The sequence below is a fragment of the Phalaenopsis equestris genome, unplaced genomic scaffold (genome assembly GCF_001263595.1).
Source record: "Phalaenopsis equestris unplaced genomic scaffold, ASM126359v1 Scaffold000002, whole genome shotgun sequence".
Taxonomy (NCBI): domain Eukaryota; kingdom Viridiplantae; phylum Streptophyta; class Magnoliopsida; order Asparagales; family Orchidaceae; genus Phalaenopsis; species Phalaenopsis equestris.
Window position 1 is genome coordinate 65,645,996 of NW_018164444.1, and position 23,852 is coordinate 65,669,847.

The window sequence follows — 23,852 nt, forward strand, 5'->3', positions numbered from 1 at the left end:
AATGTGTGCACTTAAGTGAATGTGAGAATGGTTGCATTTGAGAGTGAGATAATTGGGATTAGCTAACAAATATGTTGGAATGTGTGCACTTAAGTGAATGTGATAGTGCAAAGCACCAAGGTAAGCCACTGTCATGTGGGGATGTAGAGATGCATATGCAAGAATGTAAATAATGACCCATAGCCATGGAGTACGGAGACAGAGATGGACACATACGCAGACATGTAATGAAAAATGGATGATACGAGACGGGAGAGGTAGAGAGGATGGCTAAAGCTTAATGTCACTCTGATACAACATCATCAAAGTGAATTGGTTGATCTTATTCATTGAACAACAATGTCAATGTATAGTTATGTAAAATGAATACAACAGGGGAAAAAATAATTATAATTAAAAATAAATGAAAGTAAACTTTCCTGGAATATATATATAATCTACTTATATAGCAATTTCTTAATAATATTCTAATATATAAAACATTCTAACAACTGGCAGAAGACAATCATTAAGATTGCTAAGCCATAAAGGTTACAAGAAGGTTACAAGTAACATAAAATGGCAACCAATAAAATAACCAAAATCATGTGCACCAACGGGCATCCTTTGAATGAGGAATATAGAAAAAAGACTAACATTTTCAGTGTAATTGACCATAACATTACCTTGTGCTTGTATGGCTATATAGAAGCCCAACATTTGAATGGAAAAGAATTGATTCCTTCAAAAAAATCTTTATGGTATCAGAGCCAAAACCTAGCACTTGTGTGTGAGTTATGACTTATCAGTTCGAGCTTGGAGGAGCAACATTGTGTTAGGCCATGCATACGAAGGCAGTGTGCAACAGAAACTGGGAGGAAGTCGATTCTGGCGAGGTTTCAGACGCAAGGAGGGTACAGTTCTACGTGCGGGATTAATTGCGAGAGGAAATAGAGATTCGAACAACTTTGTAGCTACATGCAAGATTAAGCAACGGGAAGGAGACTAGAGCTAGCTTCGGCTTCGAGCGTAGGAGCTATCCTTGTATTTCCCGAGCCCAGGAGCAGACGGGGAGCAGAGGAAGAAGGGAGTTTCTGGGCCTTTGTGTTGTGTTCGAAGGTTTTAGTGTGCTTTGATCCCGTATTAGCCGTTGTTGCCATGCGAGAGAAGAGGAGATGAACTATGTTCCTGAGGTTCCTGTTATGGCGCATAGAGAAGAGAAGAAACTGTAGTGTCGAAGGTCTTCGTATATAGTGATTCTTTTGTTTGCTACGAAGCAAAGGGGAACTGCAGACACTTGCATGTGTAGGAACATGCAAAGGGCAACGCCTTAAGTTGTCGTCGCAGTCGAGAAATAGGAGAAAGTTTCGACTTCTCTATGTCGCCCGAGGGACGAAACTGGAGGGGATCTGAGTGGAACAGAAACTAGCAAGGGTTTCAAATTGGGCATACAAAGCAAAGAAGAGTTAAAATTGAGAATGTCAACAGATGAAAATAATGCAGAAGGTAAAGAATTAGAGCTTCTGGGGAAAAAAATCTGAAGTTCTGACGGTCTTGGCAAGGCTCATATAGAGAGCTAGTATCTCGACGCAAGTCACTAGCTCAGCAAGTGTTCCAGCTCAGTCAAGTGGACTTCCAAGAATGCAAGCAACTTTGGCTGCCTCGATCTCAGGTAAGATAGGTGCTCAGGGGAAGGCCCGCAGGTGCTAAAACTGTGGAGAAGTCGGACATCTGAGCAAGACATATTCAAAGCCACCTAATGAGAGAGAGAGACAGGTGGATGTGGACAGTCTAGAGCTCGTGGCCGTAGTCATGGAGGCCAAAGAGGTGGAAGATGGGACTACCGGAAAAATTTGATGGTAGCAAAGGACGAGAGAGAGATAGGTGTGGTCTTTACTGATAAGGATCATGAGCTCCTTGAGATGATGATGAGAAAGCGGAGAGCGGCAGGTGGTATGACTAAAGATGCATCCACCTCATCGTCATTCAATGGCAACACTACTACTTATGCTCACTCGTCCAAAGGTACTCATGATAGAAATGCTCTTGCCTCTATATCAACCACAAGAACACCAAAATGGATAGTAGATTCTGTTGCATCTCGACATGTGATAGGTAACGATAGGGAGTTCTCTTCCTGTACTCATCTAGCAGTTCCATAGAGCATTCAAACTGCTAATGGTACAACACAACTTATGAATGGTGACGGTACAGTGAGGGGAATTGGTTCTATGATTTTGTCTAATGCTTTGCATGCTCCCTCATTTTCCGTGAACCTTTTATCCATTAGTGCCTATATTCTTCAACTAATTTGTGTTGTTTCATTGATATTTTTAAGGTGATATTTCAAGAGGAGACTGCCCGAAGACTTGAGATTGGCACATGACATAGTGAACTCTGGTACTTAGATAGAGAAGGGATAAACTCAGTATTGGCATCCATGGATGAGAATGCTGGAGCAGGAAGATCTGAAAAGTGTGTGGAGAATGTATTGTTGTTACATCACATACGCATGTACACTCTTCATTCAGTCTATTGAGTCATTTATACTCATCGTTGTATGAAAAGGCAAACAAGATGAAACTGGTGTGTGATGCTTGTGAGCTTGGCAAACTTACTAGAAGCTCTTATGTCAGTTATGAGAATAAGAGCTCTGACATGTTTGATTTGATACATTCGGATGTATGGGGACCTTGTTCCACAACTTTGATGAATGGTTGTAGATATTTTATGACGTTTATTGATTGTTGTTCTCGTTTTACTTGACTATATCTAATGAGGAATAAAAGTGATGTACTTACTCTAAAGTATTTCACAGAGCGATTCAGACTCAATACGATGCAGCAGTGAAGGTATTAATCTTTGATAATGGAACAGAGAATACCAATAAGGCGATTGAGGAGTAATTGTCAACCCAAGGGATACAACATCAAACTGCATTCCCAAACACACCAGCATAGAATGGATTAGCAGAGAAGAATCGACATCTTCTAGAGGTAGTCAGGAGCATGATGATGGCAATGAATGTCCCACAGCACTTATGGGGCAAGCAATATTGACAGTCGCTCAATTGATTAACAGGATGTCTTCAAGCATGCTGGTGTAAAGTCTCCTTATCATAAATTGAAAGGAGACAACAGTGAGATCCTTCCATTGAAGGTATTTGAATGTTTATATTTTGTGAAAGATAGTAAACTATGTGTAGAGAAATTGGATCCCAAAGCTGTGAAATATGTTTTCGATGGTTATTCTACTACTCAAAAGGGTCGTCTTTTGAAGCTTGATTGATAAGAGACTCTTTGTGAGTTTGGATGTTTCATTCAGAGAGTTTGAACCATACTACACTCTAGAGGTGAATTCACCCTTCGGTGACTTAACGGACATTGAAGATATGAGGCAAGATAGTGAGTAGTAGTGGTGATGGAGTGGTGCAAATGGGATCAATGACATGTCCTGTGATGTGGGATGAATCAACTAAGGTGACGGAAATTGAGGAAATTGAACCCAGAGGTGGTGTGATTCAGGCTGATGGTGAGCTAAGGGTATACACAAATGAAGAAGCAAATTGAGGGAAGAGAGTCAGTTGTGCCAACAAGTCCCTTGTCCCGGTCTTCTCCAACTCTTGAGACACCTACACCATCCACCTTTGATTCAAAAATTCCATGTGATATTATTCCTCCTCCGTCCATTCCTAACCCCCCAACGTTAAGGAGGATCTCCCGCAGCAATGCATGACAACCTCGTGATCGTTTTGGGTGAGAACTTGAAATTGCGAAATTTATTTATTATTCTAACATCTCACCTTGCATCATTGGGCCCTGCCTCTGTACCAAAGTGTTGGTAGGTAGCTAAGGAAGATCAAAAGTGAAAGACTACCATGTTGTAGGAACTTGGTGCTCTCAAGAAGAATAAGACGTGAGGGCTCGCGTTGCTACCAACACGAAAAAAAAAAACATTCGGGTACAAATGGGCTTTCACAGTGAAGCGGACCTCAAAAGAAAAAAAATTGATTGCTATAAAGCACGATTAGTGGCTAAAGAGTATAGTAAGACATATGACATCGATTATGAAAAGACATTTGCACCAGTGGCAAAGATGAGCATGGTCAAGACTCTCATCTCTCTGGCTGTGAATGGTGGATAGAAGTTACACTAACTGGATGTGAAGAATGTGTTTCTTCATAGGGAATCTGTTGGACGAGGTGTATATGGAGATACTCCTAGAATTCGGTACAAACCAAACAGTAGGCAAGATATGTAGACTGAGGAAGTCACTATACGGTTTGAAATAGTCTCTTCGAGCTTGGTTTGACAGGTTCAGAGAGCAATGGTAGGCATGGGCTACCAGCAGATTAATGTCGACCACATAATGTTTGTTCGACGAAATAGTGGTCACACCACGATACTTGCCATGTATATGGATGATATGATATTCACTGGTGATGATAAGAAAGAGAGAGATTGTGTTGCTAAAGACAAGATTAGACATAGAGTTTGAGATGAAGAACTTGGGATAGCTTAAATATTTCCTTGGAATTGAGGTGGCTCGTGGAGCAGAGGGGATTGTCCTATCTCAGAAGAAGTATGTGTTAGATTTGCTCAGAAAGATAGATATGTTGAAATGCAAGCCTGCAGTTTCACCAATTGATCAGGAGGAAAAGTTGAGTGCAAAGGCAGGAAAGTAAGTTGATTAAGAGAGGTACCAGAGGTCGGTAGGTCGTCTCATCTATCTGAGTCACACGCGTTCGGACATCTCATTTGCAGTAAGCGTTGTGAGTCGTAATATGCATGATCCTAGGAAGGGTCATGCAGACACAGTGCATCAGATTCTGAGATACCTAAAAAATACACCAGGGAAGGGGTTGATCTTCACATGTAGACATTGAGGGCTATTATAATGCTAACTGGGCAAGCTGTGCAGATGACAGAAGATCCACCTCAAGATACTGTATAAGCAATATGGTCTCTTGAAAGAGCAAGAAACAATTTGTAGTAGCAAGGTCAACAACAGAGGCAAAGTACAAGTCCATGGCCTTAGGAGTTGTCGAGATGATGTGGCTAAAAGCCTTGTTGGTCGAGCTCAAGGTGGATTAAGGAACTCAACATTGCCAACAACCCAATGCAACACGTAGAACCAAACATGAGGAAATTGATAGATTCTTCACAAAAAAACATGTAACCAGTGAAGAGCAAGTGGCTGACTGCCTCACTAAAGGACTTAGTTCAATATATTTGTCTAGATTATGTAACAAGATGGGCTTAGTGGATATCTATTGCCCATCTTGAGTGGGGGTGTTGAGATTTGTATCTTATTGTTGAGGGTCTAATTGTAAATAGAAATTATAGAAGTCAATGGGTTATTTGTATAAGATTTTGTATGGCTCTATAGAAGCCCAACTCTTAAATGGGAAAGAATTGATTCCTTCAAAAAATTCTTTAGTAGCATAAGAAACATTAAAAATTGCTAAATCTGAAAGGTGAAGAACAAAAGCTGCAACTAGCATAAAATGGAAATCAATACCAGCTTCACCAAAATTATGTGCACCATCACCGGAGGCGAGCACATCGACCAAGTGAGGAGGAAGAGAAGATGGAAGATGCCTTTGATCCCCAGTTATTCTAAGTCCTGAGAAAGTTGTTCACAATAGCCTCAGAACACGTACCTTATTAGTGTTTACAGAAAGGAGAAAAGGTAAGCTAATGGATGGAAAGCAACAAGGTCACTTGAGGTATCCTATAATGGCGAGGTGGATATAACTAAAAGTAATACCTTCGCCAGAATTTACAGCAGCTCTTAACTGCTTTTCCTGTTCTTGAATTTTGGCTGCTTGCACTTTGTCCAATGTAGGGACTAAGGTAGGCCCTTGACGAGAACCTAGTCCATAAGCTTTCCGAGCATCAGATATGACTTTTTCAGCAGTTTCACATGCTGCACTAATCATATCAATTCTAGCCTGTAAAATTTTGCACGGTAATGATGATAAAACTGAAGATTCAGTAATTCAAGACATGTTAGAATGAAGGTAATTTAAATCACATGCCTTCAATTTCTCCATTTGTGCTGGAATTGGAAGATTTCCCATCCCCGACAATAACTGCTCCCTTTTGGCATTATCTTCATCTTCCATTTCTGGCAATAACTTTGATGATAACATGATAGGAAGTACTGCAGGAAAAATTTTTCTTGAGGTCAGGATCAACTACACTTGCATAATTTGTGGGCATTCATCCTGAAACTAGCCATTCGAGCAAACAAGAAGGGTATCAAAATTGTATAAGAGAAGGAAAATTTACTTGGGTACCACAAATTTTTTTTATGAATTGTCTAACACCTAAAGTGACACCGAAGTTGACCCAAATCATAATAGAAAAAGCAAATATTATTACTGAAAGCAAATAGGTTGTCACAATCAAACGCACTTGAAAGAGAAAATACATCACAAACGACACGCAAACTCACATTAGGGCAGGTCTTGGGTGATCGTGATGACGGTTAGGGGAGCTTGGCGAGGTGGAGGCAAGATAGGGAAGAAGTTTCCGGGCTGTGAATAAGGAGCAGCAGTGATTATTGGTGGTTGGAACAGCAGCATAGCAAGGGACGACGGTCCAAACGATGGCAGTCTACTGTTTTGGATGGTTGGACAGCAGAAAAATAACAAAGGGGAGGTGTTGCGGCAATGGCAGCAAGATGGAATGAGGGGAACAGCTGACCGGGGGCTGGAACAGTAGAAAACAACAAGGACCTGCTATTTCTGAGCGGCGGCAGTGACAGTGAAGGCGTGGAGCTGTGGGACAGCCAAAAAAGACTGTCCTGGAGCTGCGGCAACGAGGAGGATGATTGCATGGCGAGGAACTGCAAAAAGAACAGCAAAAGAACTTGTTATCAAGGCAGCTTCAGAGAGGAGGAAACTGTGGTAGCGAATTGAGAGGGATGCAGAAAAAGATAGGAAGGATAATCACCACCAGAAAACCAAAATACAACAACAGCACCACCTAGAACCCTAGAATACAACCCTCGGAAGGAAGAAGAGATGTCGGCGGTTGTCCTAATATAAACACACAAAAACTACAAACTTCAAATCAAGAAATCACATGAGTAAGCCCATATAACTAGAATTGGATCCACTTATATAAAGGAGTCGATCGGCCCTCCCGGGTCTATACCGGTTCGGTCAAGATGAATGAAATTGCAATAGAGGGAGCAGCTCCCTGTTACGAAGCGTAAGGTCGCAGTTACCCCTCCACACTAGCGTATTTGTCGAAATCTTTGTTTCCACATAATAGTCAAGTCAGTCGAGATGAAGATACCATAAATGACATAATCTCCTAACAAATCAGTTATGTAGGTGTTGAAATTTCACAGCACATCTTAATGGAATAAATATCACTCTTCTTTTGGCACATTCTGAGCTGGATTTGCATATAGATGTAGGTTCCCTCAATATAACTTGAGCTCTTAAGTGTAAAACTTTCTTCTTCCACTTCTCGTACTCAGCAGAAAATAGCTAATAAAAAAGTATGTTAGAAGAAATCAACTGTGGGATGAAATTTGTAGCATGTTGCACTACTCTCACAGTCGGTCAACTTTTTGAAGATTTGAAAAATAATTTTTAAATTTAATTTAAATATAAGAGGTACATATTTTTGGTTTTAAAAGTAGCGTGTTTTAATTTTTTAAAAATGAGACCAAATGGATCTCATTCGTTCAATAGTTTGCATAATTGTACCCAATGGATCTCATTCGTCCAATAGTTTGCATAATTGTACCTGATAACGTGAATACTACACATTTTCAAAAGGTAAGTTTATATCTCGACGACAGACTCAATCCTGCAAATTAAGAGATTTGTGACCGACAAGTTCTCTTATTTAATATAAATATTAAATAAGGTTTATTTTACCTGGATTCCAAATTTCCTATAGAGGCAAGCCCCTATAGTTAATTATATCCCAAATGACGGAGTCACTTGAGAAAACTCCCAAACAAGCCCCTATAGTTAATTATATCCCAAATGACGGAGTCACTTGAGAAAACTCCCAAATGACGGAGTCACTTGAGAAAACTCTCGATAATGATCAGAGATACTAGTCTTTAAGAATTCAAATTTTAGGTTTTCACGGTAGGACGTGGAAAAATAAGTGGGAGTAGCTCAAGTAGAAACATTTATTTTAAGAGTCCAAAGGAAGTAAATGGTAGGGGATGTTATAGATCCTGAGGAGAAACATCAGCGACTTCCAAAACTATCCTAATGTATGGCTGAGTTTTAGAAATGATATCATTTAGGTGTTTAATCCTGCCAATTTTATTATTTCGGACTTACATTTGCATAATATCTAATTATACAAATAGCCCACAGAGACAAGAGGGTTCACGTCGTGTCACAAGACAACCTCAGAACCTAAGGCGAGTTAGGACTTGCGCTGCACAACATGATTGTACAGAAGCTTAAAGAAGATGTGAGTATTTACATCGCGCTGGGCGAGCTACCTCGAAGTCCCAAGGGTTGATATTCAGTGTAGGAAAGAGATTGTTGAAGAAGATCCTCTTGCTGCTCGATTTGAATTCTTCGTTGTGCTGCCCACGAAATTGCTCCACGCTCCTCGTTGAAGTAGCAGTCCTAAATTCTAAGGTTCAAAAAGTTGTACCATGTATGTTTCAAGGGTTTGGTTTTGTTGTCATTATAGGGGGGTTACTTTGATTAGAGTGACACCAGTTAGGATCACACGGTTCCCTTGTTCCGGTATCACTATTTTTTTTTTAATTTACTTAGTCAAAATGAGTTGTGAAACCAATTTAAACCAAGAAGATCTCATTAGCAACCGTGGGTTACCTCCTCCGAGGGATTCTCGTAAATTCAAAAGGACGTGTTATGTTTTTTTTTTTTTGAAAATATTGTTTAATTTTGAAAAATGATTTTGATTTGAAAATGTTGTTGAATTTTTTAAAATTGATTTTTTTTAGAGATCCCAACAGCGCGAAGTTTGATGTCGTCCCTTTGGTCTATTCCAGGGGTAGCTCCCCCAATCATTTAACGCTTCGACCACGTCCGAGTTTGCGTCACAAAGACACCGAAAAGTTGGTATGAGAATTACATTCAATGAAAGATTACACATAAAAATGTGTCGATGTGCATAATGAAAAGTATGTCAAGTATGTCAATAGTCAAGGTCAAGTGTATTGAATATGTACGCTAATGCATTCACATATTTGACATTCAAGTTCAATTTCATCTTTGACATAAGAGTTAACTTCAATAAGTTTATAAAGACAGATACTAAATCAACCCAAATCGTCACTTACAGCGGCTCCAAAGCAATGCACAAAATCAGCCCAAATCGGCACCTACAGTGGCTCCAAAACATTGCACAAAATCAGCCCAAACCGGCACCTAAAGTGACTCCAACATAGTGCACAAAATCAGCCCAAATCGACACCTAAAGTGGCTCCAAAACAGTACACAAAATCAGCCCACATCGGCACCTAAAGTGGCTCCAAAAAAGTGATCAAAATCAGCCCAAACCGGCACCTACAGTGGCTCCAAAACAGTGTACAAAATCAGCTCAACCGGCACCTAAAGTGGCTAAAAAACAGTGACCAAAATCAACTCAAACTGGCACCTACAATGGCTCCAAAGCAATGCACAAAATCAGCTCAAATCGGCACCTAAAGTGGCTCCAAAATAGTGCACAAAATCAGCTTGAAACAGTTCTAAAACATAGCAAGAACTTCCCCAAAAACAATCCACAAAAGCACCCAAAAATCAGTGCCAAAAAAGTGACAAAGAGGTGCAAAAACAGCTCCAAAACCAGCCCACAAAATGCCCCAAATCAGTGTTTTAAAGTTTCTGAATCAACACATAATTGAGCTCCAAACAACAATTTTACAAGCCGCAAACGACTCTTAATTGTGCTCCAAATAACATCATGTAAGCCTAAAAAACAGTGTTTGTAAGTTTGCAAAATCTTCACAAATAAGACTGCTCAATTTTTTTTTTTTTATTTTCACAATAACAAATTCTAAAACTTTCAAACTGTTCCAGATGAGAGCATCAAAACTTTATATTTCCATCAAGGTTTGTATAGAAGTTTCAAGAAAAATGACATAAAAGAATTTCATATGTTTTCCAAATGAAATCATTCCATGGATGAAATTTGCATAAAGGCTTGCACATAACTTTCAAATATAAGTAAGATAATATAAGTGCGCAACAAAGATTGTAGTTCAGGTGTTAGATATGCGAACATAAGTAGTATCATGCAATAAGCTCAGAAAGTTTAAGAATTGTTGGAACCAAATGCTTCGATAAATGGTTTGTGTTGAGCGGTAAGAAAAAATCGAAATATAAATTAAGATCGAGGAGTGCAAACTTGCGCACCGGAGTGTTGCAGACGTTCGACAGAGACTTTCGATCGGGGGGAAGGAGCTCGAAGGTGTTCTATCAAGAGCGGGGACTTCGTCGCAGAGACGCTGAGGGTGCAGAGAGGGTCTGTCAAGAGAGGGACGATGGTTTCGGTGTAAGGGAGAGCGAAGCAGGTAAGCGGGCTCGATGCAAGGAAGAGAGGAGGCGGAGGCAAGGGTGTCGAGCGGTGTTCGGTTGAGCGTGAGAGGGAAGCAGGCGAGGCTTTGGTTCGCAGAGGGGAAGGCGCAGCAGGTTTCGAGTCGGAGAATAGAGGGCTTCGGTATAGAGCAGTTGAGCGATAGGGGCTTCTGATAGAGCTGCGATCGAGTCGCAAAGAAAGAGCGGGCGAGCGGAGGAGCGAGTGAGGCGAGCAGGATAGCCGGATGCTAGGGCTTCGATGCAGAGAATAGCAGACGCGGCCCGTATTTCTTTCTGCGTCGAGCGGGTTTATTTCTGCGTGAGGAATAGGTGAGCAAGGGGGCGAGCAGGAGTGTTGACAAGAAAGGGGAAGCTTTCTGCTGGGAAAGGGACAGAATCAAGAATGCCTGAGAGCGAGCGGGAGAGGGTCGAACGAGGAGGAGAGCAGGCGTCGGATGGAGAGAGGCGAGGCGAGCTATTTTGTGTATCGCACTTCCAGAATGACCGTTATACGACGATGGGCGGGTAATTAATTGTCGGTTTAATTGGAATGTCATAACTCTCAATTAAAGTAAGATCAATGACTCATTTGAAATTTGAAAATTTAAAATTCAAAATTGTTTAACCCTTGTTCAGCCCGAATTGAATCCGAGTTGAACCTGGGTTGAGCCCGAACTCACGCTCACTAAAAAAATATATGCATCGATTTTCGTGTCATTTGTGTGTGCTCGTAACCCTAGCAATATGGGCGCCCCTTCTAGCTAAAGTCGATGTTCCAGATGTACTGGCGTCGTCCATTTCGTCATCGAGGGTCGTCCAGACAAGTTTGTCGATGGTCAAGCCAAAAATGTGTCAACTTCGTGCGTGGAGTAGCGAGCGCGTTGCTGAGTCACAGATGGTTCACCTAAGGCCGGTTGATCCTGTAGGAACTCATTTTCGGGCCTTCTACATATTAATTCTTAGCCCTTACAACTAGAAGTTGAATGCTTGGAACCACTCAAGCGAGTTCTTCATAAAAATGAGTCAAGAAGTGGTTTGAAGTTCTACGGGAGGTGGGCTCCATTACTAGTCCGCTAGAATGGTCAACAAAGAACTCATAAAGTAAAGGTAGATCCTTTCTAGGAGTAGGAGACTAAGACCTCACTAAAAATGAAGTCAACACTCACTAACAACGAACCAAGATACATCTTCTTCTCTAATAGGAACCGGATCCCATTGAAGAATTTACTTCCCCATCAAGCTCCTAAGATAATTTTCAAAGTTGTGGTTCATCCCTCTTGTCTGAACATCTGAGGATGGATACACTGATGAACTAAATCTAATATCCAAACAACTTCATATAACCTTCCATGTGTGGCAAAAATGGGACCCATTGCTGACATGTTGAACCTCCCTAAGTAGTGACAACTTCGGAAGGAATCTATAGATCTGAAAAGTCTGTATTTCTCTTATTTGGAGTAATCGTGCCTCTAGTGTCGATTCCTCAAACTCAAGACTGTCTTGAACAATCACTGTTAAATCAGTTGGAGCCTCTTATGGGTCAGCTAGAATTATGTGCATCTTTTTCCTTATCAGTTGGAAGCTGGTACTCCTCTTTTGTATCCTCACCGTCTTCAGTGTCTATTATGTCATTACCCATACTTTCAACAATGTCCTGCTCTATGAAATAGATGATTCCCCTGGTAGTGTAATCTGATTCAATATGCCCAAATAGATGAAATAGATGATTCCCCTGGTAGTGTAATCTGATTCCCCTGGTAGTATAATCTGATTCAATATCCTCAAACTCAAGACTGTCTTGAACAATCACTGTTAAATCAGTTGGAGCCTCTTATGGGTCAGCTAGAATTATGTGCATCTTTTTACTTATCAGTTGGAAGCTGATACTCCTCTTTTGTATCCTCACCGTCTCCAGTGTCTATTATGTCATTACCCATACTTTCAACAATGCCCTGCTCTATGAAATAGATGATTCCCCTGGTAGTGTAATCTGATTCAATATGCCTAAATTCATGGCACTTGAAACACTTTTTGGCTTGGTCAGCTTTAGGAATATTGGTTTTTTCCACATGTTCTTTACTCTGAATCGGTTCCTCCTCAGGTGTGGTCAACTTGGGTTTTCCATTAAGAAAACTCTGGCTGTATGATCTAAGAATTAAACCCTGTCAATAAGAAGTGATGGTCACCCAATGATGTGATCTCTATACTTTTGAAGTTGGGGCCTGAATATCCGATTTGTAGTGAGTTGATATGTCTTGACACTGCATCTCCCATTTCATCTTAAACTATGTAGTAATTTTACTCTTTACTTCTTGCTATCAAAGAATCTTCAAGTTCGCCCATCTCAGAGATAAACTCTTCCTAAACTAGCTGGAGGCTAGTTTCACCATTCTGTTTGGTTGAACGCCGCAATACTCAAAGACACGTTACAAGGTCCAGAGTCACTTGATGAAATCATATAGATGCATGTAGTCATCGAAATTAGACAAATTTACCTTAAAAAATTTTGGTTTCTCAGATATTTCAAGTCATGTCTTTGGGGTAGATGTTCTCAATCTCTGGCATCCGTATGGAAGAACAGATTCACTACATTATTTCGATCTAGCAAGTCACCGTTGTGGTTATGGATGACCCGTCTGGATGGTTTCCTTTCCTCAATTTCATTGAGCCGTTGTAGCACTCAACGAAGTTGTTGTAGTATCTCTTCCATAGTAACTTCAGGTCGGCATCCCACTATTGTCTCCTCGGTGACATGATTAGGGTTTGGGTAGATGGAAGAGAATAAATAGGGATGATGTATGATGGGAAAAAATATTTATGTGCCCGCATTGAAAAATCAGCATATGGGAGAATTTTGTGTGGATGTGGGGTTGGGTATAGTGGATGTGGGGTTGGGTATAGGGGGATACTAAAAAACCTAGGATAGGATTGAGGTTAGGCTACCTCTGAAACCAAATGATATTGTAGTTAACCCAAACCACAATAGAAAAAATAAATATTATTACTGTAATCAAACAGATAGTTACAATAAAACACACTTAAAAGGGAAAATACAAAACAAAACATGTGAACTCATGTTAGGAAAAATTCTGGGCGATGGTGGTGATTGTTAGGAGCTTGGCGAGGTGGCGGTGAGGCAAGTAAAGGGTTGTAGGGTTGTGGATGATAAGCATCAGAGATTATGAGTGGTTGGAATAGCAGGAAGCAAGGGACAGCAGTCCTAGCAACAACAATTTGCTGTTTGGGGCGGTTGGACACAGGAAAACAGCAAATGGGAGGCGTTGCGCCAATGACAGCAAGTTGGCCAGATGGCTGGAACAAATGTTTCAGGGTGGTGGCAGCAAACGGGAATGAAGGTGACAACAGCGATGAAGGCGTGGGGCTGCGGGGCAGCCAAAGGAGAACTTTCTTGGGGCTACGGCAACTAAAAGGATGGCTGGACAGCGAGAAACTGCAGGAAGAATAGCAACATGACTACTATCGGGGCGGCTGCAGCGAGGAGGAAGGTGTGGTAGTGAAGTGAGAGAGATGCAGAAAATGATAGGGACGATAATCACCGCCTGGAAACCAAGATGCATTCAAAGCACTACCTATAACCCGAGGATACAACCATCGAAGGGAAGAAGAGACGCCAGCAGCTGTCCCGATACAAAACACACAAAAACTACAAACACCAAATCAAGGAATCATATAAATAATTCCTAGATAACTAGGATTGGATCTCCCTATAGAAAGGAGGCACCAAACCCACGTGGAAGAGTTGGTCGGCCTTCCTGGGTCATGACTGGTTCGGTCCAAACAAACGAAATTGCGGGAGAGGCAGCGGCTCCCTATTACGCTGTGGAAAGTCGCGGCTACCCCTCCGCACCTGTGTCATAAAGTTTGATATTTACATTTATAATAGCTTGATGCTACAAATGTAAGCATAAAAACATGTATTTAACTTTTAAAAATTTAGTAAAAAAGGTATTTTCGATGTGATGTTAAAGATTGAGTGTTTTGAGCGTAAATACTAGAGTTTAGGTGTTAGATATGCAAATACATAAGAATGGCGGGCTAAGTATATAAACTTCTCTTAAAAGAAACATGGTATTAAGCAGCACAAGTAGGCAGGGGATGTAGAACTAGTAAGGTAGACTAAAATAAGCCTAACACTCAGTCAAAACGTAAGTAACTGCAAACAATAGTCTTTTCACTTTTGAATAATACTTTATTTAAAGAAGGTGAATTATAAATGCCTATCAAGGGATAAGGTGTCAGTTAACTATCAGAAAGTAACAAAGTTTTGCAACAAACCTAGAGAGTGCGTGAAGTTTGAAAATTAAAAGGGTACAGAGCTGCACTAACTCTGAAATACTTAAAAAAGCAAACAGCCAAAATAAATTACTACCATTAAATCAATTTATCATAACTGCTTCTGCAGAAAGAAATAAAATATTCAAATTGGCTAAAGAAACATTTAAAAAAGAAATAAAGAAAGATATAACAGCAATCCTGAAGATGCAATAGAAAACTTTAGGACAAAGTACTGTTCCTAAAGGATAGGTGTTCGACAATAAAATTCAAGCAAAATGAATAGAATCAGTATCAGATTGTTAGGATGAAAGAAAAAACTCAACGACAAGGCCTGTTGAATCAAATCAGCACAATGAATTATTTTTAGCAAAACTTATATTCCGTCAAATGACACGAGTCATGGCATTGGAATACAATACTCTAGACGGTGAAAACAGCTTTGTGCAGGCATCCATTAGTTAATGAAATCAGGTTAAAGATTTTGTACCATTTGCGAAACTAGCTAGCCTCATAAGAAAAACAATTAGCCCTAATGGAACAAAACACTAACCACAAGCATACAAAAATATCAGATAACTGTCGTTACGTACTTGTGCATTTCCAATAAAAACATCGATGAAATGTTCAACAACCTAAATTTTAAATCCAACAAAGGGTTACAAGATACATACTCAGGGCATTCTCCCCATTCACATTCTTTGGATGCACAACAAATGCCTTCGAGACTTTCTTTATTTCCTCCACAACGTTGAAAAGCTCCATATTTACCATTGAAAATTGCCCTAGTATATCTTGCCTGTCACACAAATATATTCCAATATCTAAGATGATTAGATATCATGGGAAAAACTGTCTGCATCATGTCATTTTACATGGCTAAACATATGACTCTCTCTTTAGAGTTCACTTTATACCACCAATCTGGGATGGCACAATGAATATAAATGGAACACATATACAAATATATACCAAAAAATAAGAAAATAATTAATTTCCAGGAACCTTTAGCCATAAACTGTAAAAACTATGTAGCATACTAGCAGTTCAATTTCTCTAAATATCTACAAGCAACCATACCAAGTTTAAAATTCTATGCAGCAAATACACTTACAAATAATGTCCGTCCCTAGCAGACAGGTGTCGTACATGAAAATGATTATTCCATGCCCCAACACTTGACTGACATAACATACAAGGTTATAATATTTTATGGTAAATTTGCGCTCTAACATGGCATGGATATGGTGAGACACGTGAGTCATAGGTTGAAATCAAAACTAAAAAACACAGCTGCTCGCCCTAGCCCGATTCATTTCTCGTCTCTGTCAACCAAGATGTTGAGGACACCAAATAGTTTTGAAGATAACAATGTCATTTTGAAGATACAAATACAATAAGCTCGCTTCAAAACCGAGCCTCGATCTTTTCTCTAAGTCACAATCATTTCATAGAAGGGATACAAAGAAAAAGCTGAAAAGGCATATCATTGTACCTCAATAACTCGAAGCACATGCTAGTTTTGTGCCAGAAAGAATATATGCTGGCAATTAAGAATTGCTTTGATAAGACTTGTTCTTGCAACTCATTTGATAAAATCTCTTATTGGTCAATCAAATTAGTTCATTTGGCATTTAAAAAATTTACTGAATGAATAATCTTTTATGGGTGTCATTTGGAAGTTTTATGCTCTTCTGAATTAATTTCCTCGCAAAGAGTATTATCAAGTTTTATTGCGGATGAAATATTTTTAGATAATATTCATCGTATAATAGTTATACTAATCTAGCCCATTTTTAAGTTCGGTATCTCATTAAATCATTTAATGATTTTCCTTTAGAATGGATCAACTTCTTCGAATGCAGTCAATTTATGTTATAATGCAAAATTTAAATAGACTAAATAATTTTCTTAAGTATTTTTATTATATTAGATCATAGGACGATGACATTCAAGATGAGCATTAGTTTGACTGAAAATAATCTCATAGAAAAATCAGATAAAATTTTATGGGCATATCTCAAAGAAAATCAGATAAAGTTTTGTGGGTATATGTTACAAAATTAGCAAAAAAATGAGCAACTGGAGCAAGAAAAAACTTGAAATTTTAATACAAATTTTGCCTAAGAGCGTTCAGAGGAACATAATCTAGAGTTAGAGCACATTTACTTCCACAACATGGGGCAAGCATTCAATCAACCTTAAAGAACATCTATATAAATTTAAAATTTTCAGAAACAAAATTCTGAGGTGGAGCAAGAGAAAAACAAATTTTAAGAAAATTCTCCTTCCTTTTCCAAAGCGTAATGCCCATATTATAGCTCATAATCAAGCAATCTTTTTTAATAATGAAAGTATGACTTAAAAAGAGGACAGTGTCAATCTATATTTCTATTAAAAGAACATTTAATTTGCACACTAGAAATAATTCACATAAAAATACTACTAGTGTGTTTTATCCAGCAGCCTTTTCATTTCATTTGGCAAAAAAAAATATTATTATTTTAATACTAACTCATATGCAGGCAGCAACATAATTAGTGACATATTCCTCTTGGTTATAATCTTTTGCAGAAAACATTACTTAAGAAAATGAACAAATATCGAAAGAATGATATAAATTATAAAAAAGACTTCGAATGAGAATAGAGTTATCATAATTTGGGATTGTAACACGGAAGTAACAGAAATGCCTCTCATTTATTTCATGAGCGTCACAAAATTTACTTATGTTTATGAAAAGCATCATCTGTGAGGCAGCATATGAGGATAAGTTCAATGTTATCAATCAGAGAAACAATAATAATTATGAGTGTAGGTATAGATAAATGGGTTTAAATAATCAATGAAAATGTGTTTGTGCATATAGCTACAGAAACACTAATTGATATTCAGTATCATTACATTTTCTGAACCTTTTATACTGTTCACACAATCAATCTTGCATTGAAAAATAGTTGTGCTCTAAAGAATGTGAATGTTAATGACATAACTTATGAAGAATGCAATTTGATTAATAACACTATAATAGATGTCAACTTTATTAAGATTATTATCATGAATCACTCAATAAAACTATTAATTTCAAGAGTTGTGAAGTTAAAAATGTTGGATATAGCATAGACTCATTTTGCATCAAAAATAGTCAAATTGGGGGTTCAAAAAAATAAAACAAAAATAAAAATTATTATTAATGATACGTGAAGCATGTATCGTGAAAATGATATAAATAAGGTGAAATTTGTGAAGGAAAAAAAATAGATGAACCATGGTTGGATAAAATAAATTACATTAGTATTTTACAGAACCCATATATAACATTTTAATAATAAATGATATAAATAAGCAAGCTTTATTCCAAATTGTATATGATGTGGGATTTTATTATAGAGTAAGTGAAATGAATTATATTTAGACATGTGAAAAAAAGAGATAATGAGAATCACATTTTCTAGTTCGTATATGACATTCTTGTGTAAAAATAGAATAAAAGCAACACTGCCCTTCACCAGTTAGCTTACTCTCTAAATCTAAAATAATATGTAAATTCCCATCGCTCTTACTTCAACTCATTTCCTAATTAGTAATACTATTTAGGACTCTTTACATATAAACAGCCCAAAACCTTAAATATAACATTTTAACCACCTTTTCAATACAACCGCCCTTCTTTACTCATTAATCAAGGCTTTGAGTGAAATTTTTGGGTGGTTAAAATGTAATATTTAAAGTTTTGGGTGGTTAAAATGTTATATTTAAGGTTTGGGTGGTTAAAATTAAAATGTTATATTTAAAGTTTGGGTGGTTAAAATGCAATATTCAATGTTTTAGATGGTTGATGAGTAAAAATCTCTATTATTTATTATATGCACCCTTTATTAGGTGCTATAGTCATTCTTGCCTAGGCTAAGCTCTAAATCGCATTACTCTACATAAAAATACAAAGATGTCAAATGAAAGGAACAAATATCTGCAGATAAAATTTTCAAATATTGAAGATAAATCAATGATTAATTTAAAGATCTTCAATTTCTTTGGATTCAATATTGTTTCTATAGATCATAACTCAATAGCTTTTAAATGCATTATGAATGGAAAGACCTAGTGGATGATTTATTAAGCTTGTTTCCAAGGACAACAAAATTCAGCATTTAAATTGTTGGTCAACCATGTTATATATTCTTGTTGCCAAAAGAAATAAGAGCAAACACTCTTTTATTATTTCACTTAAGAGAAACAATCTCACTTATCAACAAATTGAAAAGTTAGTATTTATACATAACAATATTTGTATTTATCTAGGATAAGCCAAGATTACACTAAGGAGGAGACTAAAGTATGGGATGTTGGTAGTAATACATTAACTACAATAAATGATAGTAGAATACTTTAAGTTGCCAATACCTTAAGTAAAAGTGTCATTGAAGAGGGCATGGAGGCTGCCAATGATGATAACCCTAGTATTAAGTGTAATTACTCTAATTAGTGATGATCATGTAATCATGTTTGTTCAACTATTTTGAGGATGAAAATGATATTTATTTTTTTGGAGAATTTTAAATATTTTGAAAGTAATATTGACATTGGCAAAATATATGATAACTTAAAATACTTAATGAAAGCTTGTGTGATAAATATCATTTATTATTAATCATGTTTGATTTGTTTAACTATCAAAATTTTTTATGATGTTATACTTCATCCTCTCATGTCTTCCATAGAGAATAGTACAAAAGTATATCTTCTACATTAAAAATTTATTAAATATAAAAATGTGTGTGGCATATCATGCTTTCTTTTATAATTATGTTGGCTGGTCATCTCGGTATAGTAATGTGAACTTGACTCCCATGTCGTGTTGAGTCATGTCCATGCTTTTATAAGTTAAAATATTATCTCATTTCATCATCATTGACTCCATCCCAACTATTTTGGTAGAAATTATAAAATCTCCCTTCTTATCCATTCCTACTTAATATTTTCTCTAATTTAAGTGAGTTCTTTTGCACAAATTAAAAGATATTGCATTTTGTTTATCTCTTTTACATTTATATTTCTCAAATTACTTATATATGATTATATCATTTTTTTTATCCTATGTTCTGAATTTTACTTGCCTAAACCACTTAAATTTAGTTCCCATAACCTTATATATAATAAGCACTATTCTAAAGTCCCACTATATATCTGGTATTCTTGTTTCAAGCAATCCCTCCTAATTTTACTAAACACCCATCTCAAGATTAACTTTTTAGTACACAAATTGATTTAGGGGTGTCAAAAATTGACCCGACGTGCCTACACAACTCAAACTTGACGGTTGACTCGCATAACTTTTGAGACGGGTTCGATAAGAGAATTTGACCCGTTTATTAGTCGGGTCAGGTTCGAGTTGATCCCTAAAATAGAAACATAACCCAAATAAGCATAAAATTTCAGGTCGGGTTTGAGTTAGCAAGTCAAACTCGGATTCAGGTTGGGTATATATCCAAGTTTTTTACATATTTATTATTCGGATCGGGTTCGAGTTGACCCTATTCAGGTCGGACCCGAACCCGACCTGTTGGCCCAAATTGATACCCCTAATTTGATTAGAAACAACTTATTATCACTCATGCTCAAATTAATATAAAATTATCTATTTAGATATAGTTTATAAAATTTACTATTAAACCATCAAGATATTCTTTTGGCACGGTACTCTAACAATAAATTATGATTTTAGCCACATCCCATTTTTTTATAATCATAGACCAAAAGTCTCATCTCTACAATATCTAATATTCCAACCCTATGGATTAGTGATTACTATTATCAAATTATTTAAAATTGCATATTGCATAAATAGTTTTTGCTCTACAGATCATGCACTTCTTCCCTTTTAAGGTTTTCATCAATTTATGAATCTTCACTTACTTTGGAATTAGTTGCGCATATGAAAAGTATGTCAGAAGTTTATAGATTTTAGATCAGCGTCATTTTCTGCATATTTACAATTTCTAAATTCCTCCAAATAAATAACTAGTCAAAAAAAGTTAAAACCTAATAAAAACCACATAGTATCCTAAATAAATAATATATCTAACACGCTATAGCTATTCGTTGGATTGCCAATCTGAAAAAGAAAAAAAAACGTAAACTTTATATAATTTAATCGCTAAATACTAGCATAATAGAAAATGGTTCTTGGGATGAAAAGAACCCTAGAAAGAGCAAATAGAGAATCAGATCAAGTAAAAAAGGTGCAACAAAATTACGTATTTGCGAGACCTGTTAAGAGTAGGCGCCAAAATTACCATTTCGGAGTAGCGTTGGTAAGAGCGATGGCGTTTAAGTCCTCGAGGATTCGGGAGATGGCCTTACTGAGACCTAGGGCACGGGACTTTACGGACTCGAGATTAAGCTGCTGTTGTACTGCGGAGTTCAGCCGCTCTGCCTTTGGGGGAGGCGGCGCCAGCTGCTGCTGCTCTGGAACCGCCGTAGTTCCGCCGACAACATCCATTCCTCAGCCGGAGAAGAAGGTCGAGTCCGGCTGGAGGCGGAACCAATCACTCATGCAGCCTCATGAATTTATTGGGACTTCTACCGCGGTCCATTACAACATGCCACAAAAGCTGTGAAAAATTAAGCCTAGCTCAGCCTCATGAATTTAGAAAAGTGAAGGAGACCACGAGTTTATGCCTTAATTAAAAATTTAATTATTTAATTAGTAAAGAAACTAAGTGTTGGAAATTATGATCAGTTGAAAAAACAATTTAAATGTATATTTTTGTTTAATATTGAGAGTTATAAGTTATTAAGCTCCCTAGAGTTTATGATTTTTATGTTCCGGGGAGTTACCGGTTTTTGCTATCTTCACGGACATATTTTCGTTGTTGGGGCTATTTGACGATGTGCCCAATTAATCGGGTGGGGTGGCCCACCGAATGAGACTACCGCCCGATCTCTGTTGTATCAGCATTTTTTGGACATACATCATATCATTCTAATATTAAATAAATTTAAGTTAATTTATTTTAGAAGAATTTAAGCTTGATTGTTATATAAAATATGGTTGAATTGTTTTTAATAAAATTTAAACCTATTTTAATTTAGATTTAACTCAATAGAAGAAGCATATAAAATGCTTAATTATGATTAGAGATTTAAGGATGCTTAAATTTATTTGAATGAAATTTATTTTTATTTAGTCAATGAGATATAAATTTGAGCATGTGCATTTAAGCTTAGGCTCAGGCTCATCATCGAGGGAGCATATCTTTTTATTTTGTTTAAACCCTGAGATAAGTTGGGCTTAAAGTTACTTGAAAAGAGATATCAAAATGAGTTATTTAGGTTTTGTTTGGCGCAACTGCAGCTTCTCAGCTTTTCAGCTGGAGCTGCGCTACCCCAGGAAGCTGATGCGTGAAAGCTGGCTGTTTGTTTAGTGCAGCTGTGTATCTGTTTGGCGCAGCTGCAGCTTTTCAGCTTTTCAGCTGGAGCTGCGCTGCTGTTTGTTTAGTGTAGCTGTGTAAAAACAGCTTTGGGAAAACAGCTTTGGGTTAATTGTTTCTAGCAAAATGATTGTGTTATCCATGTTTGGCATTGTGTTCGATTTGCAAGCAGAAACACCAACCATTCCCACCGCTGATGCAAGGAATGCAAAGATTACATGCACGTACATAAGTCGTCGAAGCTCTTACAAAAATAAATTCAAGCAAAACCACCTCCCATTGAAAACTCTCTTACAAAAGTGGGGGAAGCCATTGAAAAAACTGCCACAAACCCATGAATTTATGATTTTTCTTTGAAGAGTGAAGCATCAAATTTGAATTAACACGGGACATCAAATTAATGCCTCCATTATCAAGCAACATTTCAGTACACATCATTCAAATCGAGCAAAATAAGGGAATTTCAGTACAAATCAGTATTTCACAAATCAACGAGCAAGTTGGAAAATTTTGAAATATAGAAGAGCAGAAGAAGAATTCAACACAAAGCATGTTCACTTTTCTCTAATAAAAAATGATGGTGAACAAGAGTGGAAGCTTGGAAACGATGAAAAAAAAACAAAGAAAGATATGGAGAAGAAGCAAGAACCTTCAAAGTTATCTAAACCAGGTTTCACAGGAGCAGTTCCACTTTCTTCAATCCAACATTTGAAACACGGACAATCCTCCCTCTTCTAGAAGGCTTTCTGGTTTTGAAGTTTCTTGTGGCGAAGTTTCTTGTGGCACATTTAAGTTCATTAAAAGTGAACTTCCTTAGCTGCAAAGCTAAATTAAAGTCCTCACCAACTCTAGATGTTGATCTTGAGAGCGAGGGAATGAGCGACAGGGAGGGAGCGAGGGAGGGACCGATAGGGAGGGAGCGAGCGAGGGAGTAAGAGGTAGGGGGGAGAGGATACCTGAGTCGATAGTGAGGGAGGAGTGCAAGCCGGAGTCAAGCGAAGGAGCGCAAGGCAAATGAACGAGGAGGGGTAATGCGCAAAAAATCGAACGAGAAAGTTGTGCCGCGGGATCGATCCCGTGGCCGGCTTTTTACCCTAATTGTGTCCCGCCGCGAGGACGCCTCGCCAAACGACAGAATTTCGCAGCCTGAGACCGCGACGCTCCCATTCCGTGGTCCCAAACGGATTCTTAATTTAACTTAAGAACTTTTGGTGGCTTAATTTAACTTAAGCCTTAACCAAGCAGCCACTATGGCTCGTTTTGACAACCAAGTCTTATGATACAATATTTTATAATATAAATTACTTTGCTATTGATACATCACCATAAACTTCAACGGTTTATTGATGCAAGTATTTGAATTAGTAATCATCTTAAGTGTCGTCTGAGTAATTTTTCAATGAATTTATAGTCAAAATATGCATCTAAAAAAATAAATTTTACAAGCCCAATATCATCTAATTTAGACATTTAGATAATTAAATGCTCAAGAAAAAAATTATATCATCAAAGCCAATAAACAACACTATATAATGAAGTATTCTGATTCCTAGTGAAAATGATAGTAATATCCCTCTATATAAATCCATAATAGGCAATATTTTCACACA

At 37.7% G+C, this 23,852-nt stretch overlaps 1 protein-coding gene across 1 annotated transcript in view; it reads right to left on the bottom strand.

Annotated features, from left to right (window-relative positions):
• Nucleotides 1-21,442, bottom strand: part of LOC110021349 (mediator of RNA polymerase II transcription subunit 8) — a 73,069-nt gene extending 51,627 nt beyond the window's left edge. The window contains exons 1-5 of the mRNA XM_020719809.1: nucleotides 21,106-21,442; nucleotides 15,484-15,608; nucleotides 6,020-6,144; nucleotides 5,749-5,932; nucleotides 5,500-5,604 (exon numbers count right to left, since the gene is read on the bottom strand). Coding sequence (XP_020575468.1) covers nucleotides 5,500-5,604; nucleotides 5,749-5,932; nucleotides 6,020-6,144; nucleotides 15,484-15,608; nucleotides 21,106-21,311 — 745 coding nt within the window. The 5' untranslated portion in view covers nucleotides 21,312-21,442. The remainder of the gene's footprint in view (nucleotides 1-5,499; nucleotides 5,605-5,748; nucleotides 5,933-6,019; nucleotides 6,145-15,483; nucleotides 15,609-21,105) is intronic.
• Nucleotides 21,443-23,852: the final 2,410 nt, after the last annotated feature.